The sequence below is a fragment of the Symphalangus syndactylus genome, chromosome 9, assembly GCF_028878055.3.
Source record: "Symphalangus syndactylus isolate Jambi chromosome 9, NHGRI_mSymSyn1-v2.1_pri, whole genome shotgun sequence".
Taxonomy (NCBI): Eukaryota; Metazoa; Chordata; class Mammalia; order Primates; family Hylobatidae; genus Symphalangus; species Symphalangus syndactylus.
The window spans coordinates 80,617,918-80,636,196 of record NC_072431.2 but is presented as its reverse complement, the minus strand read 5'-3'; the positions used below and the strand labels follow the sequence as shown (position 1 = coordinate 80,636,196).

General features: G+C 34.8%; 1 protein-coding gene across 4 annotated transcripts in view; it reads right to left on the bottom strand.

The window, feature by feature from the left end:
- ZPBP (zona pellucida binding protein) overlaps positions 1-18,279 on the bottom strand; it is a 153,221-nt gene that overhangs the window by 38,131 nt on the left and 96,811 nt on the right. For all 4 annotated transcript variants that reach the window (XM_055293176.2, XM_063609571.1, XM_055293175.2 and 1 more), the window contains one exon: positions 10,262-10,439. In XM_055293176.2, coding sequence (XP_055149151.1) covers positions 10,262-10,439 — 178 coding nt within the window. The remainder of the gene's footprint in view (positions 1-10,261; positions 10,440-18,279) is intronic.

The window sequence follows — 18,279 nt, the reverse complement described above, 5'->3', positions numbered from 1 at the left end:
GTCAACCCCTTTTTTCTGATAAAAATATTCAACAAAGTATGAATAGAATAATACTCTCTCATCATGGTAAAGACTTTATATGAAAAATTCACAGCTAACATCACATTCAATTATGAAATGATGAAAGCATTTCCCCTAAGATTAATAACAGGGCAAGGGTGTCTACTATCCTCACTTATATTTAACATAGTATTGAAAGTGCTAGCCAGAGAAATTGGGCAAGAAAAATAAATAAAAGACATCCATCTGGAAAGGAAGCAAAATTATCTGTTCACAGATAACATTATCTTTTTTGTATAAATCCTCAAGATTCTAAAAAAATCAAAATCTTTTATATCTAATAAACATATTCAGTAAAGGTGCAACATACAAAATCAACTTGCAACAATAGCTGCATTTCTGTACATTAGCAATGAATAATCCAATGGAATTTAATAAAACTCCATTTACAGTAACATTAAAAAGAATACAATGCTTAGGAATAAATGTATGCAAGGAGGCAAAAGGCTTGTACACTGAAATCTATAACATACTGCTGAAACAAATTAACTCATAAATAACTGGAAAGGCATTCTGTGGTCATGGATTGGTAGACTTAATATTATTAAGTTGGCAAAACCACCCAAAGCAATCTACAGATTCAGTATCGTCCCTATCAAAATATCAAGCATATTTTTGCAAAAAATAGGAAACCTCATCCTAAAATTCATATGGAATCTCAACGTACCACAAATAGAACAATCTTAGAAAAGAAAAAAGTCAAAGAATCCACATTTCCTGATTTCTAAACGTATTACAAAGCTACAGTAATAAAAACAGTGTGATAATGGCATAAAGACAGACATACAGACCAATGGAACAGAATAGAGGGCCCAGAAAAAAGACACTTGCATAAATTGTCAACTGATTTTGACAAGGAAGCTGAGACTATTTCATGGGTAAAAGACTGTCTTTTCAACAAATGGTGCTGTGAAAACCGGACATCCACATGCAAACGAATGAAGTTGGACCCTTAACTTACACAGCAAACAAGTAATTTAAAGTAAGTAACACACCTAAGCTAAAACTTTAAAACTGTTAGAAAGCCTAATGACACTGGGGGAAAGTCTGATGACACTGAATTTGGCAACTACTCCTTGGATATGGTAACAAAACCACAGACAACAAAAGAAAAAATCTGGACTTAACTCCAGTTGGACAAATTCAGTGTCATCAGACTTTCCCCCAGAAAAGTCTGATGACATTGAATTTGGCAATTACTGCTTGGATATGATAACAAAACCACAGGCAACAAAAGAAAAAAAAATGGACTTAACAAAAATTTATAGCTTTGTGCACTTAGGACATTATCAAGAGAGTAAAAATACAACTCACAGAATGGGGAAAAATATTTGAAAAATCACACATCTGATAAGGTATTAATGTCTAGAATATATAAAGAACTCCTAAAACTCAATAAAAAAGGCAACCTAATTTAAAATTGGACAAAAGACTTGAATAGCCATTTCTCCAAAGAAGATATACAAATGGCCAATAAACACATGAAAAGATGCTCAATATCAATTAGTCATCAGAGAAATGCAAATCAAGCCCACAATGAGGAACACTTCACATTCACTAAGATGGCTGGTGTAAAAAACAAATAAGTGTTGGTTTGGAAATGGGGAAATTGGAAGGCTTGTATATTGCTGGTGGTAATATAAAATGGTGCAGCTGTTGTGGAAAAGTTTGACCTCTCATAGAATGACCATATGATTCAGTAATTCCACTCCTAGGTATATATGCAAATATTTGAAAGTTGGGATGCATATAATTGTATGCTAATGCTAATAAAAGCATTCTTTACAATTGCCAACAGATAGAAACAACCCAAATACCCATTAATAAATGAACAGGTATATGTAGTAGAATATTATTCTACCTTAAGGAATTTAGTTCTCATACAGGCTACCACATGAATGAACCTTAAAAATATTTTAACTAAAATAAGTCAGACACAAAAAGATAGATACTGCATGATTACACTTGTATAACGTACCAAAAGTAGACAAATTCATAGAGACCAAAAATAGAATGAAGAATACTGGGAGATGAAGGGAAGGGCTAATGGAGTTATTGTTTAATTAATACAATTTTTGATAGCCATACAAAAAGGATCCTAAATGGATAGTGGTGATGATTGCACAATATTGTGAATGTACTTACCACTACTAAATTTTACACTTAAAAATGGTTAAAATTGTATATTTTACGCCATGTATAATTTACCAATTAAAAAAAAGCAGAGCTTCTGGGAGACATGGTTAATGAGAAAGTTTGGGCAGGATAATTAAAAGGCAGGCCTGGAACATGTTATGATGCCATAAAGTGAGAAACCGCTCAAAAAATAATGAGGGTATATTGCATGAGTACAAATTTTACTTTACAGAAACTATAATGGTAAAATTTTGGATAACTTGAACAACATAATAATGATTGCAATGAAAAATAACTAAAAGAATACAATGAATCCATAATGGCAAAAAAAATAAATTGGGAGAGAATATAACTCTCCCTTAGAGTAGAATTATAATCAATAAACATAGAATAATGAATACAGAAACTGCCATTAGGCAAACAACACAGAAACAATTTTTACATGCAGGAATTATCACTGGATGCTAAAATTGGTTCATCATTTGATGTTAAACTTTGTCCATACATTTGCCAAATGTCTGATGAATATGCACGTTTTCTGTAGTCTCAAACTACTTTCTAACAAGGCTTTAAGACAAAGGAATAAAACAGCATCAGATCTGGTGCTTGCATCCCCCGCACTGGGGGACTTGAGTGCAGGTTTGCCCAGCCCAGGCGAGAGGCCAAGCTGGGCAGGACTGAGCTGGGCAAACCTGCACTCAAGTCCCCCAGTGTGGGGCATGCAAGCACCACATCTGATGGTGGTCAGGGAGCAGTTCTCAGGTCCCTAGAGAAATGCCCCATTGAGGAGTGGAAGAACTGCTGCCATGCCAAAGACCCAGCATGGGGAAATGGAGTGACTGGCTCCACAGCCTCGTGAGCAGTTGTGGGACCCACTTTGCTTTTATCCTCTGGACCCAGTGGCATTCCCTCCCATTCCCTGACCTTGGCAGCAAGTGGGGACAATAAGTTAAGTCACAAGCAGTTTGCTTTCAGTCTGCAAAACTCAGGCAAATAGCTCCCTGCTACAGTTCCATGAAGGTGGCGGGGGTCAGGGGTGTCATACTCATCTGTCAGTTATGGCTATGGGGGCTCCTACCCTCCTCAAGACCAGAGTGCCAATCCTCAGACTGAGATTCTCAAAAACAGTGACTGTCATTGGTGCTAACTGGCATGTTCCCAAGCAACTCACTAGGACCTAGGAAAAGGAATGGCCTCCTCTTTTGGTGCCCAGGTCCGGGAGCATGTTTGGTACACTTCCCAGATGCTGTCCCTTCTCATAGTTTCCTGACTGCTCCCCAAGTCAGATTCAGGGTTTGGGAGGGTCAAGGAGCTCTGCTGTGGCCTGGATTGCCTGGCTACCCGGTGGGAATGTGTATCACAGAGTCACTCACTCTCCCTCTCATGTACTGGGCTTTCACATAATTTTCCACTGGACCTCATCATGTGGGCTACTGCCCATCTTCTTTTCCCAGAATACAAAGTTTTCTTTCACTTTTATATTGAACTCCCATGTTCTTCCTTGGATAAAAATTCTCAGTGTGAATCTCTATACACTATTTTGCTATTTCCAAGTGGGTGAGGTGTGCTGGCAAAGCCTCTATTCTGCTATCATTTTTTGGCTTCCAGGATATCCTGGCATCCTGCATACTAATCTAATTCCTTCAGGTAACAGGTCACAAATGCTTCATAAGAGTCACCTGTGGTCTCCAGTATCTCAGGAGAAGAGGCAGTGGAGATGGGACTCTGAGCCATACATACTGAATTTAAATTGATTGTTTCAGTGAAATATTTTTTGTTCCAATTGTATTTTTTTGTCCCCTTTCCAACTTGGCTTCTTTTGGATAAATAAAGTGGAGTTTGGGGTAACTATTTTTCTATCTACTAATTGTTATATACATATCATTTTACTATCTTTTAGTGGCTGTCCTAAAGAATACATCATGCATCTTAATCTACCATTACAATCTAATACAAATCATTACTTATACCAGTTCTAGACAATGGTTGAAACTGAAAACATTTTATTTACTCCCTCTTGCTTTTGGTGTTACCATGATCATATATATTTAGTTCTACATATTTTAAGCACATAAAGCAATATATATTTTTGTGTAGTCAATATTTATTTACATTTATCTCCATGTTTTTCCTTTCCATTGCCCTTTATGCCATCCTGCATGAACATGTTTCTGCCTGGGATCATTTTAAACAACTGAAAAATTCCCTTTTGTCCTTTTTTGAGTGTAGATTTGCCTACAGCAATTCTCTCATATATTATGTCTAATGATGTTTTGATTTTCCATCATGTATGATGATATTTCCATCAGGTATAGCATTATAAGTTGACAACTGTTTGATTTCAGCACATAAACATGTCATCCTATTGCCTTTTGGGATCTGTCATGCATTTCCACACACCCCCTTCTATCCATGATAGAAAGGAAGGGAGCTATGCTGCCTCTTGAATCCTTATGCCCTGACATTTTACCAATGTCTTTAATAGAATGAGTAATTTTTAAATTTTATTAGACTTTTCTAGTTTTTCCAGAAAGAGTTTTGTCTGCTATAAGCTATTTCATCATGGCCAGGAGAAGCACTAATTTTTGTTTTTTAGATTTTGACCCAGTAAGTCTTCATGGTATTGTTAATTCTTCAACATATCTAAGACAGTTTCACTCAAATAAGTTTTTCAAATTACATGGGCTGCTTTTACTGAAAATAAACTTATTGGCTGGCGCAGTGGCTCACACCTGTAATCCCAGCACTCTGGGAGGCGGAGGCCGGGGGATCACGAGGTCAGGAGATTGAGACCATCCTGGCTAACACAGTGAAACCCCGTCTCTACTAAAAACACAAAAAATTACCCAGGCATGGTGGTGGGTGCCTGTGGTCCCAGCTGCTTGGGTGGCTGAGGCAGGAGAAGGGCGTGAACCCAGGAGGTGGAGCTTTCAGTGAGCTGAGATCCCGCCACTACACTCCAGCCTGGGCGACAGAGCAAGACTCCGTCTCAAAATAAATAAATAAATAAATAAATAAATAAATAAATAAATAAATAAATGTATCTATTTAAGGAAAATCTGGGCATTCCACACTGCTAATCCATAGAATGACCTATCCATTGACCATGATTTTTCAATTATTTAGTTTATTCAGAAACATAATGATTCAAAATAAGAACAATGTCTTTGTGGGTCGAAAAGGCGGATAAGTTTTATTTCGTACTGACAATAGAACTATTTAAATACATGTAGTGAAAAAGACGCAAAGGAAACTTTTTTTTGTCTCTGATCCTCTGATGTAAAATCAAAACAAGGGTTCAGGGATACAAGTCTTTAGGATAAGTTTATTGACTCTGAAATGCTTTTATTTAAAAACATTTTTACCTACTAAACAATTTGTTTATCCTGCATAGTTAATTTAAAGTACAAATGTACACTTTATTAATAAAACCATCTCAAGATGATTAAATATGCTAACCTATAACCTAATCATTTCTGATCACAGACACAGACACCATGTCACAATGAAGGAACTCCCTAATGGAATTTCCATGTGATTATCAAAAGGCTTGAATCAGCAATAGCTATTTTTTAAAAAAAAAAAAAGAAAGCAATAGGAAAAAAAGTTGTCTAATCTATTATTGAGCTACACATTTAATCCATAATAATCAGTGGCAAAAAATCTGCTACCTCAGTAGAAGCACGGGCATCCTATCAAGGTACAGCCTTATCGAAACTAATATTCTGACATTCTACGTGTTGCCTTATCAACATTAATACTCAGATACCTCAAACTCAGTGTCTGTAAGAATCACTTAGGAATCTTATAAATGCAGATGTCTGATTCCTAAACGTTGGATATGTTTTAAGAAAATCTTCAGGAAATTCTGATACACCTAAGAGTTTTAAAACCACTGCCATAGTTTAAAGAGAAAAAAATAGGAAGGGATCTGGGGTATTATGTCAAAGAACGTTACTTGACCTACAAGTTTGTTTGTTTTTTGTTTTTGTTTTTGTTTTTTTGAAAAAAATTAGCAGAAATAAAATGGGAGAAAGTTGAATATACAAGCTACACAAAAATATAATAGAAATTGAAAAGTAAAGCTTTTCAGAATCTGTGTTTTAACAAAATTCTTTTAAAAACAACGTAATATTTGGCTAGTCTTTGGTTACAGTATATTATATAATTTAAAAATTATAAGACACTGATAATTCACAAATTTAATAAGTCTCTCTTTAAAGTGCCAAAACTGATTAACAAAATGATGTACATAATAAGCAATGGTAAATGTCAAATCACAGAGAAGCTTTTCAGTATAAATTAATTTAAAAGTACTAAATAAGTTAGGAAAAAGATAAATAATATAGGTAGAAATGTTAAGTCTTCACTAATTTATAAGGAAACAAGCTTTGTCTTCCAGAAGGAAAAGAACAAATCTGGTGCTTATTTCACCTAATAAGGAGAAAGTAAACAAACTTCCCTTACGTCATAAAATGCTTTGTCTCAATCTTGTTTGTTGAATATAAACATGGTATATCATTTTATTCTGGACAGAAGTTGTGTCATGAGATACCTCATATTTTATGAGCTCATCATCATTTTATCTAGTAGTCAGTTTCATACTTGAATGGATTTTAAATTCACTTACTATGTTAATTTTGTCTTTTAACTAGTGTTATCCTAATTTAAAATACAGGGTAATTTGTTAAATCATTTTCTATTCAGAGAATGATTTAAGTATCTTTTTGAGTGGTTATATGCTTTTCTAAAATGTTAGGGTGATAACCTTCTGTAAAATAAACAAAAATTATTATTATCCTATGGGGTCCTGAATGTTACACTAAGGGAACTGAATCTTGCTTAATAGCTTACAGGAATGATAACAAAAAGATAATTATAAATTAAAATGTTTATTAACCATAAGATGGCACAAAATGAAATTTAGCAACTCACTAATTAATAAGTCTATTGAGCAACGATCATGAGCCCATAAAATCCAAAAAGTAAATTTTATTTTATTTAAGCAAAATTCCTCCCCCATAAACTTGATGCTCATTCATGCTATTGCTTGGATGGTACTTGCTATCCTGGTATCCTGCAAAGTAACTTCCTCAAGACTCAAAGACAAGTCTCATCAAGAAAGCCGTATCACAATTACATTGAACCCTTGTGATCTATCCTGTTGCAAACTCAATTTTCTTTATATAAGCTTCTTGTATTTTTTCCCTTAACAGTCTCTTGTTCCCTAATTGTTTCATGGATGCATCTCTTAAGTATATAAACTCCGTGGGCAGAGATCAAATATTCAGGAGCACAAAACAGTATTTTAGAGACAGAAAATATTTTTGAGATTCGTGTTAAATTTTCTCATATACTTCTTATGACAGGAATAAAAATAATTAATGACTTTGACCAAATAGTGTAGCACATAATAAGTTGAGTGTAATCATTACATGGTGAAATTAGAAAACATTACAATTGTGTTGTTACCCAAAGTTTTTAAATACAAAAAAAATTTTTAATGATAAAATTATGTGTAATTCTGACATTGTAAACTACTACTTCACTTGAAAGAGCTATGTTTGACAATTTAAAAATACTTATAATTAAGGAGATGCAAATATTTTAACAATTTTAGTTTAAGTCTTTTTTGAATAATGATATAAATACATGTAATAGCTTAACTACTATGTTCCAGTTTATTTTTTGGGTATTTCTATGTTTTTCTTTATCCTTATCTGTGTTCTGGAGTTATATATATATATATATATATATATATATATATATATAAAATATATATAATATAATATATTATATATTACATATTATGCATATTACATATCTGTGTTCTGGATATATAATATATAAATATATATTAATATATTTATATTATATATTATATAATTATATATAATTTTATATTATAATTATATATAATTATAATATAATTTTATATATAATCATATATTTATATTATAATTATATATTAAATTATGATTTAATTAATAAAATTAAATTGTATTATAATATATGTTATATATTATATAATATAAAATTATATAATATAAATAAATAATATATAACATATAATATAAATATATAATATATAACATATATTATATAATACATAATATAAAAATTAATTTTTCAGTCTTAAAAGAGTTTAAAAACTTTATGCTAATATCACTAAATTTATACCTGTCTTAGTCTGTTTCATATTGCCATAAGAGAATATTTAAGCCTGGATCGTTTATAAAGGAAAAAAGTTTATTTGTCTCACGATTCTGATGGCTGGAAAGTTGGAGACTGGGCATTCGGTGAGGGCCTCGGGCTGCTTCCACCCATGGCAGAAGGTGAAAGGGAGCCTGAGTGTGCAGAAATCACGTGGTGAAAGAGGAAGCCAGAGAGGGGGGCAGGTGCCAGGCTCTTTTGTATAGCCAGCTCTCACAGGAACTAATAGAATTAGAACTCAGTCACCCCTGAGGGAGAGTATTAATCTATTCATGAGAGATCTGCTCCCACGACCCAAACCTCTCCCACTACGCCTTACATCCCAACATTGCCACATTTGGAATTAAATTTAAACATGAGATTTTTTGGGAACAAACAAACCATATCCAAATCATAGCAATATCATTCTCATTAAGTCATTTCTAATTGTTCTTTTCTCCTTTCTTTCTGCAATTTAAGTTAGATTAAAAGCCTTTTCATAAAATAGACTACTGACTATTCCTTTTGCTTTGTTTTCTTTGATTTGGCTAGAGTTATCGTTATAACTTTTTGTGTTTTGTTACTTAAATATATGAACTTTCACAAAAATATAGTACAAAAGTATATTAGGAAATAGAATACAAATTAAACAAATAAATAACTTCCAACTGTTAACTTTGTAACTATTTTTTAAATTGTGATTATATATATTTTATATATATAAAATCACTGATTTTAAATATCAGTGATTATTTCTATTGTATAATGTATGTTATATATTATATATTTATATATAATGTAACATATTTATATACAAATTATAAATTTTATATATGTTATATATAATATAGATCATATAATTATATATTATATATAATAATTATATGTAATATATATAATACATATGATATATATAATCACTGATTTTAAAAATAGTTACAAAGTTAACAGTTGGAAGTCATTTGTTTAATTTGTATTCTATTTCCTAATATACCTGTGTACTATATTTTTGTGAAACTTCATATATTTAAACAATAATGAAACACAAAAAATTATAAAGATAACTCTAGCCAAGTCAAAGAAAACAAGGCAAAAGGAAGACCCTCACTGAATGCTCAGTCTCAAACTTCTCAGCCATCAGAATCGTGAGACAAATAAACTTTTTTCCTTTATAAACTATCAAGGCTGAAGTATTCTCTTATGGCAATATGAAACAGATTAAGACAGGTATAAATTTAGTGATATTAGTATAAATTTTTAAAACTCTTTTAAGACTGAAAATTAATTGGCCCATTAATCTCTCAATAACAGAAATGCAAAGACTTTGAATTCATGTGCTTAATCTAAGTCAACAGCCTCTACAGAATTCTCTTCTATAGTAAAGATGAAAAAGAAAGAATGAATGTCAGAAAGCAGCTCAGATCCTGTAGTGCTAGGACCAAAAGTTAGTAAAACAATTGGTAATAAAACAATTCATATACTTATTTCAAAAGGAAGGAAAAATTCACAAAGATATCTACTGTAGACTATACAAACCTAAACTCATCAATAATAGATTCTAAAAGATATATTAATTGGCGTTTTTTAAAGTCAGGAACTCTAAATGACTCATAACTATTATTTGTGTTTCCTCCCAGATAACTGCCTAATGATCCTAAACCCCCTTGCTGTAATATTAATACCAAGGCCAAAATTAAGCCAGACTGTTTTTCTTTCACATCTTTAGATTCGCTTTTCAAATACACTACTTTAAACAAACTATGAAAGAATACCTAAATGATAGTAAAAATAAGTGATAGGCATTCACTTAGGCTTAATGAAAATAAGTAAATTTTCAACAATATAAAACATGAAATCATAATTCATTACATACCACAGCACTCAGGACATTTTGGATGTTGCTGGACATTCATTCCATACCCTGGAAAGCAGCGATTAATCCAAACCATTTGGAGAGTACCTTCGATATAGTATATTTGAGGTAATTGTTCTGCACGTCTGCCAAGAATTTCTACTTGTTGATTAAAAAATCTCTCTATGAGATTTTTAGCCTAAAATATAAATACAATTTGATAAACTGTTAGCCATAAAAAATGTAATTTTAGAACAAATAAGGATGCATGTGGATTTAGAATTTGAAGAAAACAAAGTCTCGAGGCCATTATTTTTTCTTGCACTCATAGAATATAAATAAAACACACAAAACTGAAAAGATGTCATCTATACACATCAAATATTTCTAAATGTACTTCCAATTACAATGCAAAGAAATAATTTGAAGATTTCTTTTTGGTCCCTTTGTATTTTGAACAATATATGGATAAGTACATGAGCAAAATCAAGAAAGCTTTTTGAAATTGATTAAGAAATGTAATGTACTTTAAAATAATATATTATAAGCATCTGTAAGAAGCTTATCCTGAGGCACAACATCAACTCTTTTCACAAAGAAAAATTTAATTTAAAAACAAGAAAAAATATAACGTAACTTCTAGCTCTGTTTCAAAAATTAAGTCTAAAGAAATAAAGCATCATTTTGATCTACAATTATCTTTATGTTTGCAATAATTATACTGGCTTGCCTCCTAAAATTAACAAGAGGCTTAGACTCCTCTGACTGCTAAGATCTATGCATTCAAGCATGAGGTACGCATAAATTCAAACTGCTACAAGCTAGTTAGTTCTACTCCATTCTGCCACACTAACTTGCACCTCCAATCTAGTCAGGAGCAGGGATAAATGGACCACACAGGCTGATCTATAACTACTAATGGTGCACCTCATGTCTACTGAGTTCTTCCAATATCTTGTAAATTACACCTCTTCCATTACAATTTCTATACTGTCCAGGTTCTCCCATGCAAAAACACCCACAAAGGGTGATAATAACTGTTTCACATATAAAGTAACAAAATATTGCATAAAATTATTTTCAGGTTATCTGTATAAGGCAGTGGTTCATAACCTTTTTGGCACTAGGGAATGGTTTCATGGAAGACAGTTTTTTCACAGACGGGGGTGGCAGGATGTTTTTGGGATGAAACTGTTCTACTTTAGATAATCAGGCATTAAGATTCTCATAAGGAGCATGCAACCTAGATCCCTTGCATGTGGAGTTCACAATAGGGTTTGTGATCCAATGAGAATCTAATGCTGTCACTGATCTGACAGGAAGCGGGGCTCAGGCAGTAACGTTCGCTTGCTGCTACTCTCCTTCTGCTGTGTGGCCTGTTTCCTATGAGGCCATGGACTGGTACTGGTCTGAGGCCTGGGGATTGGGGACCCCTAGTATAAGGTATATATGAAACATAAATAAATTTTCTATTTAGATTTGGGTTCCATCCCCATGATATCTCATTATATATATGCAAATACAGCAGGTCCTCAAATAATGTCCTTTCCTTCAATGTCATTTTGTTATAATGTTAAAGGGAAAAAAAATGCTTCCTAGCTAGGCCACTGTGCATGTGGAGTCTGCATGTTCTCCCCATGTCTGCATGAGTTTTCTCCAGGTACTCTGGTTTCCTCCCACATCTCAAAGATGCACGTTACATTAATTGGCATGGCTAAATTGTCCCCCTGGGAGTAAGTGTGGATGTGCGTGGGTGCACCCTGTGATGGAATGGTATCCTGTCCAGCGCTGGTTCCCACCTTGAGCGCTGAGCTACCTGAATAGGCTCCAGCCACCTGTGACACTGAACTGGAACAAGTAAATAATTATTATACTTTGTTTTTATTACTCTTTCTTAAATATATGTATTTCTTACATTTATTTCAATGTTTAATATTAAAAGTGTTTTGGGTCTTTATTTCAAAATGTGGTGATATTTTTGCAACTGGAAATATGCCAGAGAAACTTAACTCTTGTTTGTATCATTTAGCCTGTGGTAAAATTTGTTTTGTTATATGTCATTTTGCTTAAAGTTGCAGTTTCCAGAAGCCTATTGATGAAATTAAGTGAAGACTTACTGTATTTCAAAATCTGAAAATATCCGAAATCTAAAATACTTCTGGTTCCAACCATGTCAGATAAAGGATACTCAAAATATGTATAAATGTGTTATGAAATTAATTGCATTTAAATTTGAGACTATAATTAAAAGTGTCAGGAGACACATTCCTAATCACTCAGATTATGTCACACAGAGCCTAATTAGGCTTCCTAATACCCCATGCAAAAAAAAAAAAAAAAAACCTAAATGAAGTTAGACCTGAGAAAACCTAGTGATAGATAGATGCAGGAGGCAGATAAGGGAGGATCCCATCAGATGCTTTTGTGCAGATGTGGGAACCTGCCCAGGGTCTTGTCAGCACATGCTGGCAACAGACTGGGGGCCTGCCTGCACACTGGGAAAATGGGGTGCAGCCACTGGGGATTCATGCCTTAAGCAGTGAGAAGGGGCCTGGCCTCTTCAGCTGGTGTGTGTGGTGACCTGGTATGCAATCTGTGAATTGGGAGCCTGCTGGCAGAACCCCTTTTTTTCACTGAGAGCTTTCTTTAATAAATTCCGCTCTTCTCAAACTTTCAATGTGTCCATGCACCTAATTTTTCCTGGTTGTGTGATAAGGACCTAGATTTTAGCTGAACTAAGGAGCAAAATATCTTGCATCATTCTGGTGGCCCATGTGGGGACATGAGGAAAGGTGAGTAAAATGCAGACCAAAGCATCTTTTCCCCTCTTGTATCTGAGCCTTTTTGTCCTTGGACTTCTGAGAGTAGAAGAGACTGCATCCCCCACCCCCCATTGCTCTTAGGGGTCAGGAATGTCAACCTTGGTCTAACCCAGCCTTTTCTATGGCATTTTCCTTCTTTTTTTCAGCAGTGTAATGGCACCACCCCACCACAATGGCTGCAGGCACCCATGGGACTGAAAGGCAAGCAGCAGCACCCCATTGCCCCTTCCCTCCCAGCTGGGGCTGGGGCCCATGCCCAAAGGGTCCTGGGTGGCAGGCTGGCCAGCATACCCTGCCACGTGTGTATCCACGGTGTCTTCCCCTCCCTTGGCCAAGAAGTCCAGCTCTGTTCCAGCCCCAGGGAAGAAACAGCAATTAAGTTTCCCTCCTTGTTGGAAGAACCATTCACATAAGAATAAGAGGTTCTTCCCTCAGTTAACACAGCCCTGAACTTTAAGCTGTTTCTTTTTTTTTCCTCCACCAGGTCAAGAGTTAACTTTTATGTGAAAGGCTTTTTTTCCTTTTAGAAGACATTTTACTAGGCCAGGACCCCAACTATCACTGTTTATATTCTCCATAAAGTTTTATTTATGAAAAAGGATATGTGAGGCTGGTCTTAAGTTATAGCCAATCTGGAGTGTTTTACATGTCTTTACGGTTCTGTCAAAAAGAGAGGTACCTTAGGATGGGATATGGGCCCAGGACTCCATAGGCCCTCTATTAAAGACAGTCCAGTAAACTGGTCAGTGGCAAACTTTGCTGCAGGCCTTCATCTTGTTTTATGTCCTTGGAAGCATGACCTGTAAGCAGGTGGCAGTGCTTTTAGCTTCCAACATTTTACAATGGCGGCCTGGGTTCAATCTTGGCTTAGGGAATGAATCCTTTCTGGTTTGATATCTGTGTGACCTTTGACATTTGTTGATTCTCTTCCCCTCCACAAACCACCTTGAATTTTCCTCTCTCTGAGCACCTGGGAGATTACCTTTGATAAAGTTTCAAAGCTACAAATATTGGCTGTTTGGCATGGATAAAGTCAGGTAATAAGGGATTTCAAAGGATTTTTTTAAAGAGCACTCAGCTTAATTCAAAGTGGATATCCAAGTTATAAGTATATTTAAAAGGCCTTTATGTTTTTCTCTTCCTAAACTTCATTTTCCTGGGAAAAGATTTTTTTCTTAGTCGACTAAAGTATTTTTCTCCATTTTGCCTTGCCTATCTTAATGCGTGCATGAGAGGCCCCAAGATAATTTCTCATGGCCTGGGACTCCTTGGGAAAAACAGAAAAGGTGCCACAAATTCCATTTTGGGAGAGACCTCTGTTTTCCTAAAGGAGCCCTAGGAATTAGAGGTGGATAGATCCCTCTCAGAATCTGTTTTTATCTTCCAGCTATACCTGTTTATTAGGCCCTGGAAACTGCATGCTTTCCTAGCCTTGCTTTAAGCCTTTCCTAGCCTTAGAGAGTTCCATCCAGAGGCCAATAATCTAATTAGGAGACTGGCAAACAAAAAGCCTCATAGTTACTGGATCTTCTTCTGCCTTTCTGTGTAGTTATATATGTGTTGTGTGTGTGTGTGTGATGTCTATAAAAAAGAGCTCTAATTAACTGACTTAAAGAAGGATAAGCACTTGAATCAAATATGTTTTAAAAGGAAAATAAAAGCTGTGGTACCTTTTAGTTCACGTGACATTAATTTTTGAAAAATAAAAACAGCCTTAAAGACTATTGGTAAAATGCAGATGTTGTCAAAATGTAAATTTTTGCCCAGAGTTAAAGGATTGTTTTGAATTAGATAAGATAAAGCTAAAAGTTCAAACAAGTTGTGGAAGAATTGTAAAAATTAATCTGGCAAAAGAAATTTCATGTGCGAATACATTAAATTCAAGAGTATCATATGGTTTTTCTGTAAATTAACCATCAAAATAAAAGCATAACAAAATACTCTTAATGCACTAATCTGCTCTTTAGCTAAATCTGTAAAGGGTTATAAAAGGTTTTTGCTTTTAAAAAAATTCTAAGTCATCATTTTGGAAAAATAAATAATACAGAAATTTGGAATTCTTTCATATCATCAAGTATTTTAAACCTCTAATATACTTAACAGGCCTCCCCAAATCAAACTTCAGTTTCAAAAATTGTCTTTCCTGACACCTAGCTTTTAGATGCTACAGAGGGCCCCTGGAGCATCTAGAAGAGTGGTAAACAAGATTATTTGACATGTTTAGGTACATGGGATTGCCAAAATGATGCTTAATCTTCTTTAGGTTATATTTTATGTATTAATGTTAATTTGTGTTCCAAAATTGTATGGGATTTCTAAAATTCTGAGTATATGCTATCAATCACAATTAAGGTTGTTATGCTAAGTTATTATAAACCACAGAGATAACCAAATTTCTTTGTTACTCATGTTTCTAACTGTAACTACCATGGACATTTTATTATTCACAGATAATTGTTGTCTTATTTTAATCCTCTTCAAAGGATGGTTTATAATCAGCCACAAGCTTTGACAGGCAGTCTCAAATGCAGGTTTGTGAAAACTTTGGAGATTGTGACATTGGAATAAAGGAAAAACATACAGAACTCATGAAGAGCTGAAATGTTCACAAATATCAAGCAAAACAAGAGTTAACTGAATGGACTCAACTAATAGAAAACTGAAGTAACGTTTTCAATAATGACTTTTGATTGGAACATTGCTGATCTTTGTTTTGTTTTTCAGAGTCAAGGAAGCTTATTTTGAGCTATTTATGACCTTTAATGATTGAGTAAGTTATATTCCTATGAACAAAATTTGGAGCATATTTGTCTCTCTCTCTCTGCATGGCTTCTTCAGAATTTGGAAACTAGTTCTGAGTATTCTTAATTTATGCCAATATAGTTGTTTGCATCAGTACAATAAGGATCCATTTTCTTTTGCAACAGGAATGCAATTGGAGAAATTGTTTTACCAAGGCTTTGACTGGAAGGGTAGGCTTCCCTTTAAGGAATCAAGCTCAACTTGCAGATAAAGGTCCCATGGGAGAAACTGGCCCCATACCTTGTGTACACAGTCCTCATATGGGGTTCCTAACCTGTGGTAAGTAAAGAATGTCAGTTTCTAACAGGCCCGGGAACCCCATGCTCTAGGGACCTCAAGAAGAGAGGAGTTTGCCCAACTCACAGGTTTGAGGGTACAAACCCATGGCTGGGCTTGGCTTTAGAAAGTCCTATCTGAGATTCCTTGTGGAACAGAGTTCCATCAAAGCAAATCTAAAAGGTCTATGTAAAAATAATTATTCTTGCTGCAGTTTATGCAAATAATCAGGCCAAGTATAAGACTAAAGTCTATTTTGCAAACAAGTTAGTCCTATCATGATTTGTTTTTAACAAAAGTGAGGACTAGAGAGAGAGAAATTCTGTTTCAAAACTTATCATACATTTGTCATCAAAATCTACACTCATTAGTTGCTTTTAAGTTTTTGCCTACATTTTAGAGTAACCCTGCTTATTCATGTGAACCAACCAGTAATCTCTGACTGCAGACCAGAAGGAAAAAAAGGGTATGGGTAATGTAAAAATCTGGATCAATATTCTAGTTCTGAGCAATTATCCTGAAAATCCTGCCAGGTGATAGGAATAAATAGGGTGCCCATTACCCAGAGTTTTCCTTTTTGGGAAAGCAAGATCAAGGGAGCCAAACAAAGTCAAGACCCATCACCCAAACCTTAGCAAGCATAACTATAGCCACCAGTTTTCTTGGCATGTCACAGGATATCCTTTTCTCTCCCTTGCTGGAAGAGGACTCAATTTTACAGCTTCATCTTGGCATTCAGTTTATGATAAAGAGTCCATGCAGTCTCCCCAAAACACATTTTTGTCCCAAATTCAATTCCAAGCTTCAGGTCAAAGCCCTAGGAAAGAAAACTGGATCTAAAGGATCCAGAGGCAGACAATAATGGAAGTTAAAAGGCACAGAGCAGGTAAGAATCACTAATTCCTGCTGACTAAGCCAAGCCTCCTGTTTCATGGATAAATGTCATTCTAGTATCCATGACATAAATGAGGTCTAGAAAACTCAAAGGCTACTGACAGCAGAGGGGATAGAGCATACGTGGGTAAGAGCAGATATTCCCACCCCTTTGGGCACCCCGTTAATATGGGTGAAAGCCACTTTGACACCCATGGACAGCACCCTGTCGCAGTCACCAGACTCAGGGATACAAGGACGGATGAAAGAAAGAGGGATGCCTCACTTTCTCTCCCTCGTATACCCTGGATATTCACTAGGAAGAGAAGGAAAACTGGAATGAGTCGCTCCCCTCTTTCTAGATGAGTAGCCATTCATCTTCAGTCTGTACCCCTTTGGAATGCACCCTGCAACCCTGGGACTCCTTTGAAAAAAACGTCCCCTGAAAAGAAAAGCTTTATAGAGGGATTAAGTATATATGGGGGGAACTATGTTTTACAATAATTGGTCAATGGTTCAGGAAACAACAAAAAAACTGTTACTGTTTCAACAATGAGCAATCTGTAAAATATACACATTTTTGCATGAAAATGAACAGCTTATTTTAATTACTACAATCTGTCCTACTGGCCATGCCAAGCTCATTGTGAATAAATACGACTGGAACAGCTTTAATATATGTTCTAGATTGGTCTAACACACCTAACAAGAAGTCTAACAAGATTAGATAACAAGATTAGTTAACTAATTAGTCTAACAAGAGGGCATCAACTAGCATTATGGGTGTTTTAGGATAGGCAACAGATATCATACAGGATTATAGTCCAACTAGGGCTCAAATATCCACTAGGGGAGAACTAGTATTTACAAGGTGTTACAGACATTATACCTATAAAATAGAGTCCTTTGAATATCTCTGATTAACATCTATATTTGGGAATCTCTGGGATAAATGACTGTAACAATCAAAAGGGGTTGGAAAAATAATTTTAAAAAGGAGATGGAAATACAACGTTGTCTTGAATGAACTGGAGAGAAATGTGAATTTTTGTAGGAAAGAGATTATTTTGATGCTCAGAATGCAAATAAGAGATAGGGGTGTACAGACTTTATAACATAAAGTCTCTACAGATAACTATAAAAAATGATTAACCAGAAACTCAAAATTGTCCCCCTCTTGTTAGGAACATCAGAACAGGAATAATGTGATCTCATATTACTGAATTAGGCAGAGATATATGAGATAGAGCTAAATTTGAGAGCAAA